The 20219-nt window shown below is 37.7% G+C and overlaps 4 protein-coding genes across 4 annotated transcripts; 2 read left to right on the top strand and 2 right to left on the bottom strand.

Annotated features, from left to right (window-relative positions):
• Positions 1-1266: 1266 nt before the first annotated feature.
• K441DRAFT_674020 (uncharacterized protein) lies at positions 1267-2001 on the bottom strand (the record flags this gene model as incomplete). The annotated part of the gene is made up of 2 exons (XM_067650703.1): positions 1267-1692; positions 1939-2001. 2 exons carry the CDS (start codon positions 1999-2001, stop codon positions 1267-1269), a joined length of 489 nt encoding a protein of 162 aa, XP_067508566.1.
• K441DRAFT_257054 (uncharacterized protein) lies at positions 1936-2635 on the top strand. The gene is made up of 3 exons (XM_067640804.1): positions 1936-2299; positions 2352-2463; positions 2517-2635. Exons 1-3 carry the CDS (start codon positions 1979-1981, stop codon positions 2543-2545), a joined length of 462 nt encoding a protein of 153 aa, XP_067508565.1. The 5' UTR covers positions 1936-1978; the 3' UTR covers positions 2546-2635.
• A 6066-nt stretch (positions 2636-8701) lies between these two features.
• Positions 8702-8860, bottom strand: K441DRAFT_540380 (uncharacterized protein; the record flags this gene model as incomplete). The annotated part of the gene is made up of 1 exon (XM_067642593.1): positions 8702-8860. A coding segment is annotated over one exon (159 nt), but the record flags the coding sequence as incomplete, so codon positions are not given.
• An 8461-nt stretch (positions 8861-17321) lies between these two features.
• On the top strand, positions 17322-17567 carry K441DRAFT_540233 (uncharacterized protein; the record flags this gene model as incomplete). The annotated part of the gene is made up of 1 exon (XM_067642589.1): positions 17322-17567. A coding segment is annotated over one exon (246 nt), but the record flags the coding sequence as incomplete, so codon positions are not given.
• Between the last annotated feature and the right edge of the window lie 2652 nt (positions 17568-20219).

Genomic DNA, 20219 nt, shown 5'->3' with positions numbered 1-20219 from the left:
TCAGAAACGGACTTTTACACAACTGAAGGGGACGCGACTAGTTATGACAGTTCCTCCACAGACGATTCGGATGATGAGGACGATCATGAGTTGTGGGGTGGTCACAGCATGGTTAAGCGCAAGGATGCCAGGGACGGTGATAGTGAGTCTGATCCTGCTCATCAACAGTGAGCTGAGACTAATCGGATTGCAGCCCTGGTCGAGTCGGCGGCTGTGACTGCAGTGAATGCTGCTGCTCTGACTCCGGCAAGAAGTGTAAGTGATGAAACTTCCACAGCCTTCTAGCAACGTCTCTTGTGTTAACCTTGCGTTGGCATAGGTTGAGTCGTAGCTTACTTCAAGGCAGTACACAAAGGTGGCTGCATGTGCGACAATGGTCTTCGGGCTGACCGGCCACAAGTCTAAGAGATGTTAACATCCTATTCTCGATCATCTGTACGATAGAGGCTTTGTGTAATGAGTTGGTGGTTCTCACTACTGTTCTTTTACGGGGATGATGAGTGGGATTGGGTTTGCGTTTGCTAGAGGTGACTTGGTGTTCTTCTTTCTTCTCCTTTGTACACTCTCTTCTTCGATAGAATGTTCCCAATGCGCTGTGATCACTCTTCTGTCTCTGCTTTAACAGTGATTGCCATGCTCTTAATCTTGAAATCCCTTACTGAATTGCTACACCACTGATTTCTTCGAACCTCTTGACAACTCCGCGGTTGCGACTTCTGCAAAGCGACCCTGCCATGACGGATACTCTTAGATAGCAGCACCACTGTGGTTGATACTTTTGAACAAATCCGGCCTCAGCGCTGCACCAATCGGCACGCCTAGAAGCATATCAATGCACGGCGAGCTCGCACGCAGATAAGAGAGAGTGAGAGAGGAGTCAGCGTTTTCTGCATTCAAGTAGAGACGCCATACTTCGAGTAGAGATTCCCCCTCCCCAAACTTGTCCCCCCGGAACCCCAAAAGCAATGGAACCCCACAAAGGCAAACATCACCGAACACCATATTCACCAGCCCACGACCAGCCCTCCACTAACCCATCCATCCATCTGTCTGCTTGCCAGCCGATCCAGCATAGCCCGCCAAATACCAATACACCAATCTACCGCAACTCCAGCACCCTAACCCGATCTGATCCGATTCATCCATAGTCCCACACATACTAATGACACGCGCAGTCCCACGACATACTGATAATACGCGCAGCCCCACGCCACTCCCGCCACTCACTCCCGGACCGCCGACCCAGCAACGGCAAAACGAAGCACCTCAGGCCCCATCCCCCCAAATCCCCACCACAGCCATCGCGAATGCCGCCCCCGCAACGCCGGCCCTCACGCCCTCCACCGCCCGCATCTGCTCCACCGCCTGCCGCACCTGCTCGCCGTTGACGTCTTCCTCCCCAGCGGCAGAAGAAACGCGAGCCGTGGGCTGGGCTGGGCGCGCGAAGGCGTAGTCGACGGCGGGGCCGGAGAGCAGGGCTAGTAGCGAGGTGTAGAGCAGGTAGGGGTGGCGGCTGCGACGGGGGGAGAGGAAGTAGGCAGCCAGGAGGGCGAAGGTGGAGAGGTGGCGGAGGGAGCGGGTGAGGTGTGTTGTCGAGTGTGTGAGGGTTGAGAGGGTTGTGTGGGCTGTTGGGGCGGTGGGGAGGGCGAGGAGCGAGGGGAGGGTTAGGGTGCTGTGGGTTGTGGAGACGCCCTGGGGTTTGGTTAGTTGGTTGGCTTTTTGGAGTTGGGGGGTGGTGGGGAGGGGAGGGAGGGGCAGGGATGGTGGATTGGATAGGGTGGAAGGGTGGGGTGGGATTGCTGGGGTGGATGTAGAGGAAGAGGAGATGAAGGAAAGAAGGGAATTGGGGTTGGCAATTGGGGTTATGATGGTGGATTGCGCGAAGAACATGGTGGAGAGATGTCAAGGTGACCGGAGAGTGGAGAGCGGAGCGCGTACCGTGAGCAGACCCAAGCTAATAGTGCCGACAAATTTGCAGATGGCAATTGTAGGTGATGGCATTGTGAATGTGGAGGGAATTATGTGTGGCTCAAGTTGGAATGGTTGGCGTGGAGCCCGATTGGAGATGTTGCAGTCGATCGGTGATGCAGATTGTTCAAGAAAGAAGCTTTGGTGTTGCTGTCACAGCTATATTTCTACGGAGCAGAGGGTTTCCAGGGAGCAGGCGTGGAAAGCATGGAGGCTTTCCCCGGTTTTTGCTCGTGCTACAGTCGCTAGCGAAATCGACTTCATGCTTCGTGAGCACCCAGCACGTTCAAGTCGGAGAAGGCGCAAAAGTCCAACTTGGAGATACATTACCATTTCAGTCAGTTCTTTGCAAATGCTAAAGAGGAGCTCCACGAAACTTACACTCTACAGCCTGTACGAGCTTCGGCTTCTCCCCCCCCCCTGGCGCGCAGCGGTACACATCTAATTTCGCTAAACCTGCAGCTAAATTAGTATGTACAGTGGGGTGTCATAAGTGTCCGTGCCCAGACCACACCAAATGTGATATTTTTTGCTAAATTACTATATAGCAACCACAAAATTAATTCTAGAGCTTTAAAATAGTTATAAGGCCTATTACTATATAAAATCTAGCTATTATAACTTTTTTTAAAGTCTTATATTTTACAGTCCTTTATTAAAAGCCTCGATGTTTTACCAATTTTTTACTAAACTTACTATATTTAGCATATATTTTCTACTACTAGGGATTAAAAATATTTCTTAAAATTCTGATATTTTATAGAGATTTGCTTTTACTAAGACTCTCTATATTTAAATTTTTGTTTAAAATATATAAAAAATTATTGTAGGGTTATAAAGTCAAAAAAGTAGAAAAAATTGAAATTCCTCATACAAAATAAAAAATTTCAACTTTATAACGTTATAATAAACTTTTATACTTTTAAAATGATATTCTAAATATGCTAAGTTACAATAAATATAAATCTTTATGCGATATTAATTTTTTTTTAAAAAAAATTAATATCTAGTAGTAGAAAATATATATTAAATATTATAGATCTTATTAGGGAACTAATAGGATTTCTAAAAGAGTTATAGGTTTTAAACTAAAAAAAAAGCTGTAATAGCTAGATTTAATATATAATATAAACTTCAGCTATTTTTTAAAGCTTTAAAATTAATTATATGGTTGTTATATATAATTTAATAGGGTAGGTTGTCTTGAAAATTCGCTTAGTACGGACACTTATGACACCCAACTGTAGGGCTAGCAGGAAGAGGTGTAGTGTGTAGCCCTAGCTTAGGCCACCAGAGCCACCTCGAATTTGAAGCTAATCTTATTGCCCCCTGCCTACTAAAGTCGTGATATCTATACCAGATCGTGGTGTTCTAAAGCTTCTTCCTCTTATTAATATGGCTCCAAATATAGGCAGTTAGCAGCACGCCTTTATTGAAATCCTTCTTATAGCTAGTACAACTAAACGTTAATACGCCCGTTAAGCTAACTGCTCTACTAGATTAATCTAGTCTATTTAAAGAAATCTAAGGCTGCACGGAAAGACAAAGCTTAATCGCAAATATAAGTTAAGACGCCTACTAAGCAATAAGGTAATCATCGCATTGCTTTACCAATTAAATAATGCCCCAAATATATATCTTAACAAAATAATATAGTTTATCTATAATTAATACCAGATTATTATAAGTAGGCAAACGCTTAGTGCAGAATTAAGAGTTACTGGCTAGAATAGGAAGCTAGTAAGAAAGCTTTTATTATATATATAAGGAAGCTGCTAAGTATATAAGGCTTATAGAGTTACTTTTAAGCAAAGCTAGAAAGACCGCAACTTATACTAGGCCTATATTTTATAATTCACCGTTAAATAGCTAGTGTTTATAAATAAATCTAGAGCTAATTTAAAGACTAGTATATAGAAGGCGTCTTAGTTACCAGTAGGAGTTATACCTATTTTATATATACCGTACAACCATAGTAAGTAAAGAGTTAATATACTACCCGCCTATACCGTTAAAGGCGTGCTAGTATTATTAGTATATAGTAGCTTAACAAACGCAGAAGGCTATAACTATTAGATTAAACACTTCCTCTTACCTTACTATAATCCTTATCTAGCACTAAGATTAGTAGTTATTATAGATAATATAAGCTTCTATTACTTACCGTATATTACTACTCTCTTTAAGAGAGCTAGAGTAAAGCTTATATACTTGCCTATGTACTTACCGGATTTAAATCCAATTAAAGAGTTCTTTAGTAAAAAATAAAATGGAGACCACGCATTAGGAAATGGAGGTTCCTTTATAAACAAGGCGCGCTCGCTTTCCTACCCTAGTTTAGCTAAGACCCAACCTTAACCTCAACTATAAAAGGCCTTCTCCCTTACTACTTTTGCCCTTATGCTCTATCTCCTCTTTTCTTTCCCGCTACCGTGCCACCTCGGACTCTAGCTGTTAGCCATAAGGCATTTTCTATCCCCTTAGCGTTTATATAGGTGCTCTACCTTTTCCCTAATCTCTATATATTTTATACTAACGATTACCTAGCGCTATAACTCTTCGGCCCTTTCTATAGGACACATTTATACTCTCTTCTAGTGTTAACGCATGCTTTAGTCCTACCATATTCCTCCTTTCTTCCTCTTCTCTCTCCTCTTCTTTTGCCCATATCTCCTACCGATTAGTGCACCAGAATAACATTTCCGTTTATCCTCTTCTTTACCTCCGCCTCTAGCAGTGTCTCAGACGTAACTATAATATGCAACTTAATCCCTATTAGAATAGATATAAATAGCTATGCCGAAAACCGCCTAGTAATAGATTATACGGGTTACAGCTACTGCGAGCTATAGGACGCGTTAGGCAGTATCGCATTACAGCATCACAATAAAGGCGAAGCCGGACGCCGAAGTGGGTCCTTAGCGAAACTATAGGTTGATGCTAGTTACTTAGCTTGGTTAAAGCTGCGCCGCTAGAAGCTAGAAGCCCTCGCCCTCCTTAGCGCCTTCTTAACCTAGACCTAGACCTTACTCTTCCTTAATAATTAGAGGATTGCATTACGATTAGAGAAGCCACCGGGCTTTAGTTTAATCTAGCCCCCTATTTAGCTAAGGAGGTATAGGTTATACGGAAATATTCTTTATATAGACCTAAGACTTATAAGGCGGAATCTAGGGGTAAACGGCCTATCTAGTAGTATAGCCTGGCTTCTAGTAGAGCTAGTGTTATAATCTTGCTCTTAGCTGACGAATACTAGAGAAAAATTCGCGTATTTAATCTCCTAACGGAGACGGACTTTATACGGTGGCTGCATTAGCTAAAAGGATATAGTAAGATAGATATAGGCGTGATCGCCTAATCTACTCGCGCTATCTACCCCCTTATATTGTTTGTGATATCCGGCTATAGGTAAGGATAAAAGTAAGGCTTTTATATATATTTAGGAGGTTAAGTAGCGGCTATAGGCTCCATAGAGTATGACTAAGGAAGTTCCTTAGATCTAGGGGAGAGATTTAAGGATGCCCTTATTACTTAGAGTGTCTTTTAATACTTATAGCAGAATTACGGCACGCCCCCCACCTATTTAACCCTAGAAACTATAGTCTTATAAAAGATTTAGTACGGAAGATCTAGTTTGCTAGCATAATTGGGTTAAAAAACGGATGTGTTAGCGCTAGCTCTAACTCTAAGGAATAAGGGTAGAGGTACTTTACTACTAACCTCCTTAATAAGGAGGCTTAGTGTAATGCCCCTATTAGAGGCTAAATGTACTAGCTTAATTAGTTGGGTCTCGATTATAGTTTCCTAATAGGCGTTAATCTTATAATAGAGTTTAAGCCCATATAAACCTTTATATATTGTGAACGGTAATTGCTAACAGAGCGTAGATTACATGTTTTAATTTGCTATTAAGTTAATAGGGTTATTTTAGTATAGATACTGCGGATATAAGCTGGTGGTGAAGAGGGGACTGGCGTAGACTTAAAAGCCTAGCGTAACCCGTCCTTTAGGGCTATTAGAAAGGCATAAGGCAATAATAATTCTAATAATAATAGCGGTAACAACAATAGCATCTTCTTAACCCCTCCGTTTTAATTTATAAATTTTACTTAATAATATTAATTTCTATACTGCACCCCCTAAAAAACCGAAGGCTTCTTAGTATTATATAATTACGGCTTTTAAGGCAAATGTAAGTAATATACTTAAAAAAAGGATAAAAAAGGGGAGAGTACCTTACTTCCCTCTAAGAGATAATTCTGTAAAATATTTGGCCTGGTTACGCTTAGGCAAGTTATTCTATATTACTTTTTTTAAATATTCCACCTAATAAAGCACCCGTAGATCCTAAGGCTTTTAACGAGTATGAAGATATTTATAAGAATATAAGTAACAGCTAAGACGCTAGAGGAAGTAATTAAGGTAATTTAGTAATTATCCCCTCCTTTTTCTAATAACTATAAATATGTTTAATGGGCAGTAGCGAATCTAATATTTATTAAAGATAATATAGTTAACCTAGACTTAGAACCCAAAGCCGAAGGGGATAGAGCTAGTAATACTAACAATAAAGCTAATAAAGTCGGCGATTAACTAGCACCTTATGGGTTAGGTATATACTTCCCCCCTATACAACGGCCTTGCTTAATAATTATTAGGTAGTGGAAATGACCACAGCGATAAGGACAATAAGGATAAGGAGTTACCTTCTTTAAAGGAGCTGGAAGATCTCTTTAGCGCATCTATATATAACCATCTTAAACCTACGGCAGAAGACGTCAATGAAATAGATAGCCTAGCTAAGGGAATTAATATTATAACTGTCCCCTAGGCTATACAGAAGTTAGAGACCCACATAGTAACTAACCAAAACTCCTTAATAGCCAATAATATAGATAATATTAGTAAGTTATAGATATTGAAAATATCGTTACCACAACCTAATAACCATAATATATAGACAATCCGCTTATTAGGGAGGGTAATTACGAAAAAGGGAATACGGAAGGCGAATTATCCTTTATGCTAAAGAAGCGGAAGCTTAAGCGGGACGACGTTACTAATTATAATTCTAACAACCCTACTAAAGAGAGTAGCGGGGGTAGTAAGGGTGGTAATAATTCGCGTCCCTAGAAGTAATAAAGGCCACCTGCCTATCGCGAAGACTTGTCTTCTAGCCCCCCTATACCCGACCTTAACTCTTAATACCTACAAGTTAACTAGCAAGCGGTATCCACTCTACAGCCCGCTAGCCCTTCGCTTTAGGAGCCTACTCTTCTCTATAGCTCTAAACCGCCGCATAATAAGGCTAGTAATTATACTTATAATAAGGACGAGGACGGTAATAGCGGTGGCGCCGCTAATAACTAGAGCGACGTTTTAAACCCAGAGCCTGCTATAAAGCGTTATACCCAGACTAAAAAAGATAAAATTAATAAAGTGAGCTTGGATAATAAATGGGAGATCAATAATATTTTAGGGGAAAGAATAACTAAGTTAGGGCGCAAATATAAGGTGGCTTAGAAGCCCACCTAGGTTTATAAAAGCGGGCTTTTAAATTCTAAAGATGCCCTTAAGTTTTATTAAAGACGCATTTGATAAGCCAAAGCTAGATCGTTATAGGTGCACTCTTTTTCTAAAGTTGCGGAAATAAAGGGTAGAGTTACCATATAAAAGGGACGGGGCTAGTAGCTTAGGCGTATCCTTATATTTTAGTTAGTCCCGCGGAAATAGGAAGCCGGGGTTTACATTTAGTAGTCCAATTATTTAAGTGCATTTTTTTAACACGGTATTGCTGTATGCAGCCATTTTTATCCAAATTTTGCTACCAACTTATCTGTGTTATGCATATTTAATCAAAACAGAGCCTTATAAGTTGTGAGACCTGTTATATTATTAGGCATTATAGTACCTATTCGTTTATATCACGAATCCTCTCTTTTACTATTAATATACTTAAAAGAATTCGTCGAATTATAAACTTCTCTATACTTAAGATATGCCAATCTACTAAGATTACCGTTAAATATAAAAAGTGCTAGAAGAGACCAAAACATTCCTTAAAGATAAATCGCATCGTATCTTACCCTAGCGCCATTACACAAGACAGGCAAGCGTGTCTTAACCCAATACCTGTAATATAAAGTACAGCGCAGTTTAGGAGCTTACTAGCAACTAGAGATTGTCTAGCATGTCCTAAATAAAGGATAGTTAGTATATTATACTATATAGAAGGATAGTAAAACTGATGGACTTATAAAGCATAAAACTTACCTTTATTAACGCCAATAACGCCTAAGAAATGGGTAAGGTATAAATCTGGATAGAGAAGCCTTTAGATTTTTAAGCTAAAGACAAGATTTCGTGAACGTTAAAAGGAAAGCCTTAAGAGTATAGAGGAAATGCCGCGGCGCCGTTACTAGGGATGGATTCCGTAAACCTGCGAATAAGTTTAGATAGTTAAAATTTCTAGTTTTATAAACATACCTTACTTATCTATTTCTTTAATAACGTTATTTATATAGTTATATTTACCGTTTTAATAGCCTCTAATAATGACTTTAAAGGCCCCTAGGGACTTTAATTCGGGAAATATTCCTTATTTATAACGATCTTCTATATCGTTATCGGAAAGCTTATAAAAGGCGACATAACGCATTAAGATATAATAATAAGCCGATCTAAAGGCAAAAATTTCATCCTTTTAAGGCATGCTTAAATACGGAGCTTGGGCTTAAACGGAGTACAAAACAAGAAGAGGAGACCTATTAATTGATAAACTAGCGAAGTTAATTAGCTTTGCGTTTAAATGTTTATCTAAGAGAATATTATAGCATAAAATATTACCGTATATAATATATCTGGAGTGAACATATTTAAGAACGTCCACAAGCTATGAAATCTAACGCATTTATAAAATTCGATTAATGTTATTACTTTTGTCCTGAAGAAACCCGTAAAGCTAGCTATTTAGAGCGCGTTCTAGACATATCGCCGTGCGGTTATCCTTCTAGAAAAGTTCGCTGCCATAATATTGTAAGAGTCCATTATATTAACCAAGTCTCTTATAGATCTCCTTTTCAACTTCAATAAAGCGTCGAGAATTCGCGTTATTTAGAGCTTTAATAACCTCGTTTTGAAGTTTATCGCGATACACAGTGCCTGAAATTCCCTAGCCGATAAGATTCTTACAGCTGCAGCCAGGGGGTGGCACTACAATAAGGTCTATAAGTATTGAAGTAGTAAAGGGCTTTAAAGAGGTGGAAAAATCCCAGTGTCTAGCTGACTAATCTATTATTTACCCTAGATTTTAAACGCTATTCTCGGATAAGATTAGTCTTTATAGTAGATACACCCTAGGTCCTTCGTCCAAGCTATACCAAGTCTTATTTATTCTAAACCTTGTCTTAAAAAAATGACGACGAAAATATTTTATAGGACTCTACATTCCTTAATAGTCTATATAAAATTTTCTAATTATTCCCGTGCACCTACAAAACATTCCTTTATATAATTGGATAATAGTATTTCCGTAGCCTCTAACACATAGCACCCTTAATTTAGTAGTAAGTAAGCCGGCTTACCTACCCCTATAGCCTAAGCTTTTTAGCCATTTATGCAATCCATCCTTTATTCCGTTGCTCTGCTATATATTCCTTAAGTGCTTATTTAAAGGCTTCTCTTCTAGTTTTTGCCCCTCGCTCTACATTGCAATTAGTCTAAAAAATTATATTATTAAAGGATATATACTTAGACAGTAGTGTAAAACCGTAAGTTTATTAGGAAGCTTTTTATAGGCTTTACTGGAAATATTATACGCACTAACTACGTACTTAATACCTTCTTTATAAATCGTATTACAAAGGATCTCTAAACTTAATATAGTGTGGTTACTAAGAGGCATTGCAACATAAACAAGTATAGAGTGATTGCCATCGGTCATGCGAACGCTTTTGTTAAAGTTAGCGGTAAGGACTTAAAATCTCACCGCTATAGGGGCGGCTTTAAGAGTTGTAAGAGCGGCTATAAGAGTATCCTTAGGATCAGAAACCTCCCTAGGAAGATATAATATGGTAAGTAACAATAATATCAGCTCTGGAGGTCTGGACTTAGTGGTTTATTAATACATCGGCTAATAAAACAATAGTATACGCCATGCTATATACATATCGAAGACCGGTTAAAGGTTAAGCATACTATACGTGGCTAATATCTTGCTAGAACGACGAGGGTATATATAGGTCCAAACCTAATACGCTAAATGCATTAGAAGGCGGCGTTAGCAACTTAATACGGATATATAGTTATACGTGGCAAAGGTTAGTGGAGGGCTAACTATAATATAGTTCAACCCTAATTGTTTAGAGGCAGTAAAAATATACATAGGCCTAAAATCGGAGGCGCTAATTAACCTAGAAAGCAAAAACGGAACACTAATTACCTATAAAAAAATCTATTAGTAGGCCACTGCAGATATAAAGGCGTTTTAGTAGCTAAGCTGGCAAGCCCCAGAGTGCTAAATTATACTAATATCCTCCTAACTTTAAGCTAAGTAATAGGCTTAAGGTACGGGGCTATATATAGAGGCTTAGTTCCGGTGCTAGTTAATACGCAGGAGCTAGCACGTTTTAGATTAACGAGTAAGAGAGCGGGTAGTATTTAGGGCTTTCTTAAATTAGTAGTTTACCCCATAGATCGCGGCTTAGACTTTAAAATATAAAAGTTTAACCATTTTAGAGGGGTAAAGCAAATGCGCTACACTCTGGCTCGTGCTTAGGTATATATTCCCCCAATTACCCTAGTCACCCATCTGCAATAAAACCTATAGATATTTAGACCGTTACTTATTAAGGCTTTATCGCATAACTAGGAGTAATTGGCCAAGTCGTGGAGCGCTAGCGTGTCCCCGCTCCTAGCCCTTGAAAATTTAGTATACTTTTAGTATAAAAGTTTTATACAATGACAAAAGACTCTATATAAGGCCTTCCCTCCTAAAAATAAACGAAAACCACAGTCTGGTTTTATATAATGAGGCATAAAGCTAGAGACGTGTTTAGTGGCTTTAATGGAGTGTATCTTAACCTTAGCTATATAAGGCAATTTCAGATAATACTACGTGCCTTTAAAGGAGGAGCTGTACCTTAGCTAGGTTTTCTAAGGAAGTTTAAAGGTAGTAAGAGGCTTTGAGTTTTAACAAAGTCTATATATAGCTGCTACCTAGGAAGAAAATTCCTCCTAAATAACTTGATAGTTCCTTATATATACCTCTTACAGCCTTAGCTTTTTTATAGCCTCCCCCCTTAAGTTACTAAGCTTTAGCATTTGGGATATAAAGTCTCTCCACTCTTGCTTAAGACATATGCGTTTAAGGTATAACTAAAGTATATAGCGATTATCTCTAAGGAAAACCTTATCCGGCAGGAAGTTATCTATAGCTTCGACCTTCTTAGGTAGAAAGACGTAATCCTACTATAGGCTATATGCCTTAGATTAAAGGCCCTTATCCAGCAGGGGATTGTCTATAGCTTTGAAATTCTTAGATAAAAAGGTCTCGCCTTCTCTCCGCGCTTTGTAGGTTATGTTAACGGAATGGCTAACGTAAATTTTAAAACTACTAAGCTAGTATTAGCCTAAGAAGTAACTAAGATAACTAAGAACTAACCCATTCCTCCTACAATTAGTTTTAGTATAGGAGGATTTAGGGTTTGATATTGTGGCTTCCTCTAAGTCATCGGGGCTAATGGGTCGGTCGGGGTATTTAGGGTTCGAATATCTCCGTATAGCTTTCTCCGAGTCACTAGGGCTAATAGGTATATCGTAAGATATCGCGTTATGCTATTGGTATTTAATATAAAGCGACCAAGCTTGTAGTAAAACGACGGCAACGTTCGTAATACATTCTATAAGAGAGTGTCCCTATTTCTGTTAGTAGAAGTCACTAGAGCGTTACTATAGTAGCTTACCGAAAGGAATAGATATATATTAATAAATGTAAAGTAAATGCTAGAATATGGTATAAGAATAACCGTAGCGCATAAGAGCTATAACACTTTTAACCTTCTATGTTTTCTCACTATCTAGGTAAAAGTAGTAAGAGTTATACCCAATAATGTATTTATTAAGAGACCACCTAAGAAAGCTAACGAACGCCCTATTGTCTAGTGTCGTGGGAAGAATACTAGTACGAAGCCGGAAATTAGGAGTAGAAAGGCAAGTATAGTAATGCCGGTAACGACTAGGAAATCCTTATTAAAAATAGTTTTTAGAATATTTATATAGAATCTCCACAAGAATAAAGCCTAATTTTTAGTTAGTAATTTACTTAAAGAGGCTGTATATATAAACCTTAATAGCTAGTCTAGTACACTAGGACAGCTCTAATAATACGTATAATAACTTGGCTGAAATAGGAGAGATATTTTTAAGCTAGTAATAAAGGGAGACTCTAAAAATAGTTTAAAGAGGGAGGAAGTAAAAAATTATTTAAAAGCGGAGAGAACGCCGTAAGGTGGTTGGTAAACGAAGCTATAAAAGCACTACTTAACTAAGAATAAGTAAATAAATAAACTTAGCGCTAATAAATGCTATAACAGGAAGTTTATATATTGTTTTAAAAAGTAGGGGTGTCCTGCTAATAAAGAGATTAACCAAAGTAAAAAAGGGTAAGAAGGTAATAAGGCGACAAGGCAATAGCGTAATAGGGTAGTAAGGTAATAGGGCGGCTATAAGGCTAGGTTACAGCCTAATTCCCTCTAACCACCTTTATAGAATATTGTGCCCCTTAATGGCAATCTCTTAGCAATCCTCTAGGAATCTTTTAGGACTCCTCTATAACTCCTCTAAAACTCCTATATAACTTATATAGGACTTCTCTAAAACTCCTATAGCGCCTTAGGAAACTAGCCTCCTTAAGCTAAAAAAAGGTAGTGAGAGTAGCTAGGGTTATAAGATTAGTTTCAGCAGCCATATCCGTAGTGCCGCCTTCTTTTATATACGCCTTTTTAGGCCTTAATATCTCCAAGTACCTCTTTTACTAAGGCACAGGCTTGCTTGGCACGCTTTCTATTTCTAGTACTCTTGCCCTAGCGGCTTATAATTCTCTATTTAATAAGCTTAGCCCCTATAGCCTACACGTAATATACTAACGTAACGCGCATTATCTGGATTCTCGCTCTTATTCCTCCTAATCTTTCCCTAGTCTCGCCAATAATAAGCCCTGGTTTTGCCTTCCTTAGTATCCGTATAACAACTCCTTTAGTATTACAATTCCTCCTAATTATGGGTAGCCTCTTTACTTAGTAACGAAGCTTAATAAAGTCCGCGACCTTAGAGATCTACGCTAATTCCCCCGCGGCACCTAGCAGCCTCCTGCGCAAATAACAAGTATCCATTATTAACTACAGTAGGGATAGTTTAAAGCCTTCGGTCCCCTATATAGCAGGAACTATAGATATCTTTCCTATACTATATAGAACACGTATTTAAAGGTGTAGGAATTGTAAGTAATAAAACCTATTTAATTTCTATCTACTAAAACTTAGGAATCTAGTACAACCCTACACGTCGCAATACCTCCAATGCGAAAACGCGGTCACTCTGCAATCTCCAAACCTTACTAAAGTAAGCGGAATGTTAGGTATTATTAGACTAAGAATAACACACAAGCTACGGATTATATGTTATCTCTTAAAAAGGGGAAAAAGCCTTTAAAGAAATTTCCGTATCTATTCTACACCCGCTGTTTTAGTAAGTCGTACAATGTCTAAAAATATATAAGGAAGTTCTATAAAGAAAAGAGTTAACTAGATAAATACTACTATATATATAAATAAGAGTTCTAAAGACTATCAAGTTTTACCCAGCACATGAATATTTATAAATTTAAGGCAACGCCCTCTAGTTCTTAAGTAGAGTTTAAGCAATTAGTATTACAGCCACGCAGAGAGCTGTTTAGGCGCACGTTAAGTATAGCACCCTTAAGTTCTCTAGCGGAACTAGTGCAGCTGCCTAATTAGAATACGTTTAATGCTACGCCCTTTAATCGCAATTAGGACACATTTAATATTACGCCCTTTAACGATTTACCGGAGCCAATGCAGCCGCTATCCTCCCAGGGTAATTCGAGCTCGTTAAGTACGGTAGCCACTAATTCTTCAGCGGAGTAAGTACGGTTATTTTATTGGAACACGTTTAATGCCACTCCCTTTAATAATCTACAAGAGCCGATATAGCAGCCGCCCCTATAGGATAACTGGAATACTTTAAATGCGATAGGGCAAGTATAGTCATTTCGCTGGAATACGTTTAATGCCACGCCCTTTAACGATTTACCAGAACTAATGCAGCCGCCATTCTCCCAGGACGATTTAAACCCGTTAAATATGGTACCCTTTAATTCTCCGGCAGAAGTATGGTTATTTTATTAAAATATATTTAACACAATACCCTTTAACCTTCTATTAAAGTTGATATAGTAGTTATTCTCCCTAGAGGGTCCTAGTATAACAAATGCATTACTCTCTAATCTAGACTTAAACATTATAGGCCTAGCATAAGCCTTTTAAAATCCCCGCTATAGCCTAGCACTGACTAAAGCGTATTAGCGTGACTTGTAGAACCGCCTCCTAAGCTCGCTAAATCGCCCCCCTTCTAAACTAAATCTACTTTTAATTATGCGCTACTAGTTCTCGTCTAGGCTTAAAGCAATATTTAATACTTCGGTAGAGGGATATATAGGAGAATCTGTAGCTAACTATAAGCAATAATCTTTATTCCTTTTACGTGCCACTTAATATAGTTATCGCTTCTAAACTATATATTTGCTACTTCTAGAGTAATTATTTCCAAACTACTCTAGAATCTTATCACCAGTTTAATTATCCAGTACTTCGCGCCCGGGATACCCGGTCTATATATATAAAACCACAATTATATATACTAGGGAAGGTGGTTTATTCTTAAGGAAAGGTCTTAACTATAATAGCTAGTAATAGCAAATAAAGCTAGAGGAAGTTTAGTAAATGCGAAAATATTTATAGGGTTTAAGAGTACATACATATCACCTCTATTAGCCTTAACATTTACTATTTTCCTAGTAGTTACTCTACGAGAATATACATTAACCTGGAATATCTATGTAATATTTTAATCTCCTCCTAAATAATAGCATATAGCCCCTATAAGATCTTTAGCAGAAGCTATTTTTTCCTATTTATAATCGCGCCCTAACTCTTTACGGGTTAGAGCAGGTTTAGATAGAAGGTAGGCGGCAATACAAAAGCCATCATCTTAAGCCAAGAAAAGTATTATTTTAACAGCCTAGAGGGATGTTAGTCTCGCTTATAAACTTTAGAAATAGCTTACCTTATTTAAAACAATCTCCCTTTTAATAAAGCTTAATAACTCCGATAACTCCGCTAAAGGGGGCTTAATGCTTGTAGCTCTTTTAAGAATAAGAAACCCATCTTCTATAAAAGCTTGCAAAGCCTTACTAAGATCTTCTTTCATAGAGAGCCCTTGCCCGCTACGTTTAACGACTTTAATATCTATATACTTATTACTTAGTCGTTCTACCGTTAGTTTAAAGTTATTGTTGTTTTACTATTTAAAATTTTAAGCCGCGCGGGGTAGGTTTGGCGGGGTATAGCTGTAATCCGAAGCCTCTGGTACACGTAATGCTTTACCTAGTGAGATTAATAAATATTATTGCACATTGACTTTAATAACTAACTATCGACATCTAATATCTCTGGCTTAAATGCATATAAGCTTGTTTTGTTAACCCTTTAAGTAACGCTTACTAGATCTAACTGCTTTAGGCCAAGATCGAAGAAGACTTAAGCTTAAGCTTGAGCTGAAATGACATCCTTAGGGAAGTGTTTAAATTCTTACATACCGCGAAACACTAGTAGTAAAATCTAGAGGAGCGTGCTAGTTATAAAGCAGGGGCTACGAAATCTGTGCCTTAATTAGACTGGGGGCAACTAGAGGTCTAGTAGGTATTAAACTCTTAGTTTAAAAATAAAGAAGGTTAGGTTTAGAGGGAAAATAACCTTATTTAGGTGCTAACGTCTATCCTCTAAAACGACAAGTAGATTTTAGAGATAGAGGTCCTGTGGATTACCGTAAAATCACTAGGGGATTCCTATAGGAGTCCTATAGAAGTCCTAGAGGAGTCCCGCAGGAGTCCCATAAGAGTCTTATAAGGTTATTATAGGGCTATAATAGGATTGCTAAGAGATTGCTAAGGGATTGCGAGGAGTTAACATAAAAGGTAAATTTCTAAAGGTTTAGACTTGTAAAATATACCCCAATATAAGAATATTTAGCTGGTTTAAACAGTTTCCTTATAACACCTTTTAGCTAAATTATATCCTTTACTCTATCTGTAATTTTAATTAACAGTCTACTATGCGTTTTAATAAGCCGACCGCCTAATCTTTTCAGCTGCTTTAAAGCTTACGGCAGTTTCTATCCGGGTAGTTATCTCTAAATCACGCCGTAAGTAATAACCCTAGATTAGATTAGAAGGTCTCTATACTTACATCCCCATAACATTAAGAGGACATAGTTTACAGGTCTCTTAGTATTTTAGGCACTACGTTTTTACTCTATTAATAAAATAGCCGCATTTAAGCGTCATTCAAATATGGTTGCACATTTTATAAGGTAATGATAACGATTTTCCGTCCAGGTAAAATATAGGCAATGTGTGGATTCTAATGTTAGAGCTATTCCGGAATTTATAGTATATATATACTACTTAACACGCGGCCAAGATAGGAGATAACGAAGGAGATGCGTTATAGGAATGCACACTATTAGAGTCCTCACTTCTGGGACTAGGTGCATAGCCCCTCATCTACCCTAGCCACCCAAGTTTATCAATTTTCGCCCTATATATACGTTAAGACATGTTTATTTTATGCCCTTATAATAGCAACTAGCAAACCTATCTTATAAATAATGCTCCCTTTCTCCTATATAATCGGAAATTATATAACCGTAGACTAATATAAAAGGATGCTTAGCTCTAATCTCTACGCTATAATTCCTAGTATAATCTAGTAATTAGTCTACAGGAGTTAAACCTTGTTAGCCCACACTAAGTATATTTACCCTCTCTTCGCTTTATAGTAATCTCTAAAGTCCTTTTAATCTTTATATACTTCCTAAACTATTTCTCCTACCGCTCTTTTCTAAGTCACGTTCTTCCTATACAGAGAGAAAGCCAGTTAGCGATGTTTAAAGCGCCTGTTTTAGGGCGTCTTCATAAGGCGGAGGTCTCTAAGGCAAAACAAATGGCACTTATTGCCACTGCCGCATACTTTTCCTCCCCTATATAGCAATATTAGAGACCACACTATGCCAAATTTCTAGGAGATACACTAATAAGCTTTAAAAACCTTTTTAGACAAGAAATTAAAAATCCGGATAGAATCGTACTTATTATAAACAATGCTTTTGAAAATGATAAACATAAGATAGTCTACAACGCACTTAAAAGTATATATCCGCCCATAGAGAATACTAAGTCTATAATTATCAGTGTTGCAATTTTATCCCTACCAAAAGGTTCCAATCGAAGCGGGCAGTTTTAGCCAGAAAGTAAATATTATTAAGTGTTACGGCAATTACAAGGCTTTATTAATACTAGCGTAGATATTAATAAGCTATAGGAGGAAGTCTTAAACCCAAAGCGAGACGAGAGTAAAGAAGCTATGTTGCTCTATGCGAAATATACTAATTCAGCTAAGTTAAAGTATAATGCCTTACCCCTTTAAATCTTAGGATTAATTCTAAACTTTTCACCTAAATAATAGGTGGCTCTATAAATCTGGGCCCCACTATATACTTTAAACGCTAGCACTATACCTAAAATACCGGGGGCGTAGGCACGCTAAAGCCTTTACGTACTGGTTCAAAGCGATTTCGGTTCTTAACAGCATTTTACTTAGCATTTCTTCCGCGGCGGGTAGTAAGACTTTCTATACTAAATGCGGGTTCGAGATAAAGGAGGAAGTCCCTATACCAGAATATTAAGATTATCCAAAAATCTTTCTTTATATATGTATTTTCCAACTATCCGTATAGCGTATCCTAGCAAATAAAAGGGAGTTTGCTAATAATATGGGATATATAATGGATAGCATAAAATAGCAGAAGGAATTTAAAGACTTTAAGGTAGATTTCTCTCCTATCTAGACTGTCTCTTAGATTAACTATAAACAGGACTAAGTCCGGATTGAGCTCGGATCTCTGCTACTAGGCCGCCTCTAAAATTTCCCTAAAGGATAGAATGATATTACGGAGGAAGAAATAAGGGCCGTGGAATATAGGATTATCCAAAATGGAAACCAAAATGGGCGGTATATAAAAGGATGGTATATAGAGGATAAACATAAGTCGTGTAATAGGATTGTTTGATTTTGTATAAAAGCTATCTATAAGGGAACTTTAAAGGAAATCCTGGCTAGGGAATAGGCGAATATAATATAATACTGCTGGAGTAGCACATAAGCGTTAGGATTATTGTCTTTATCCCTCTTTATAATACTAAGAGAGTAGTTAGACATATACTCTAGCATAGTAGAATACCCTAACCGTGTTAAAGCCAAATTCCATCATACTGTAATAGGATAGTTACGGCGGAGTTTAGCGGAGAATCTAGATAAGATGACAATTTATAAATATATTTAGCTTAAGTTTAGGGCCAAGTTATTATAAAAGAGCTCTCGCTGAGTAGGCTAGCGTACGCCGTTTGCTAAGCCTAGGCCTTCTATAGTACTAAGCGTTAGTTAGTTAATCTATTTAGGGGCTTAGCTGTTAAATTTTGCTATACCAAGAATATACTATATATAATTGGGAAATTATATAAAAAGAACCACACTTTTTCTACCAATCCTAGTATTAAAACAGGAAATTATAAAGGCGCTTAAAAATATCTGCAGGAAGCAGAATATAGTGCTTAAGAGGGTGATCCTATTTAACTTAGCCTTTTACTACTGGTCGCGTAAAAGGCGGTTATGGAACTGATTCTAATATAGTAGGCAAAAGTAGGCATATAGGATTAAGCCTAGTTTTATACGCGTGTATATATGGCATTTAGTATACATTATGCCAGGTTAATGGACGCTATGCTAACTACGGTAAAAGACCATATATTAAAAAACTTCTCCAATTCTACCGCTGCTATAATTATGGACGCCTTAATTTTTCTTTTTTACTAGACACAAAGCTGACTTTTTTTACAGAGGCTAATACTCGCTGGTTATATAAAGTAGGGCGCAAGCTAGGCTAAGCCAACGCCGCCCAAATCATTTTTATATTAATCTCTTATTGGGCACTAATGCCTCGAGTATTTATACGCCTATTAGACTCTATAACTTATTTATATTCTTAAATCCTTTCCGCTTTACTCTATTTAAGTATATAATCCACCTCTTTTATACCTCTTTAATCTCTTTATCGCGCAGAAGCTGTATACTTACTATTACCTATACTAGTTCTTCCTTAGCTAACAAAATAGGCTGCTAAATCTATTACGTAAGATATAGCCTTTATTTACTTCCTAACTAGTATATTTCCTACCAGAACCTCCTAGGGCCCATTTTTATAATAACTTTAACGCCCTTACCCACAATCCTTAGGTCGCTGTTTCCCCCTACTTTAGGTCCTTTTTAATAGCGCGAACCTATATAGAGAACATATACTACTCCTAGATAGAGCTTAGCTTTGTCTAAATTTATACTATTTATCTACTGGCAATATATTCCCTTTTAGAGTTATACCTTTATAAAATTTATTATGTCCGAAAAGGTCTATTAAAGCCAAACCCAGTTAAATAAACTTTAAGCTAACTTGGGATTTATATATAGGTTAGGGAGGGAGAAAAGCTAGACTATATATCATTCCATATATTCAATGTAGTAGATTATAATTAAATAATAATATTTAGAGGCGTATTTATTAGGATCTCTAATCCTAAAGCACCTAAAGGTACTAGACCACTTAAAGACATTATATAGGATAAATCGCATCCTATTCCTGCTAGGTGTAAAATTAAGGTAATAGATGGCTAGATGAAGATAATACTTAAGTCCGCTAGAGCTTAAATAAGTTATATATTAGAACCGCCTCTTAACGACTAACCTAAAGGGTAATAGAGATATCCATATTTTCTCCCTTAGGAATTAGCGTAGTTAAACATTCTGTTATTAGAAGTCCTAGTCTTCTTTCCTTTTCCTATTAAT

Source organism: Cenococcum geophilum, assembly GCF_001692895.1.
Source record: "Cenococcum geophilum 1.58 unplaced genomic scaffold K441scaffold_5, whole genome shotgun sequence".
Taxonomy (NCBI): domain Eukaryota; kingdom Fungi; phylum Ascomycota; class Dothideomycetes; order Gloniales; family Gloniaceae; genus Cenococcum; species Cenococcum geophilum.
This window is presented reverse-complemented; position numbering and strand designations above follow the sequence as displayed.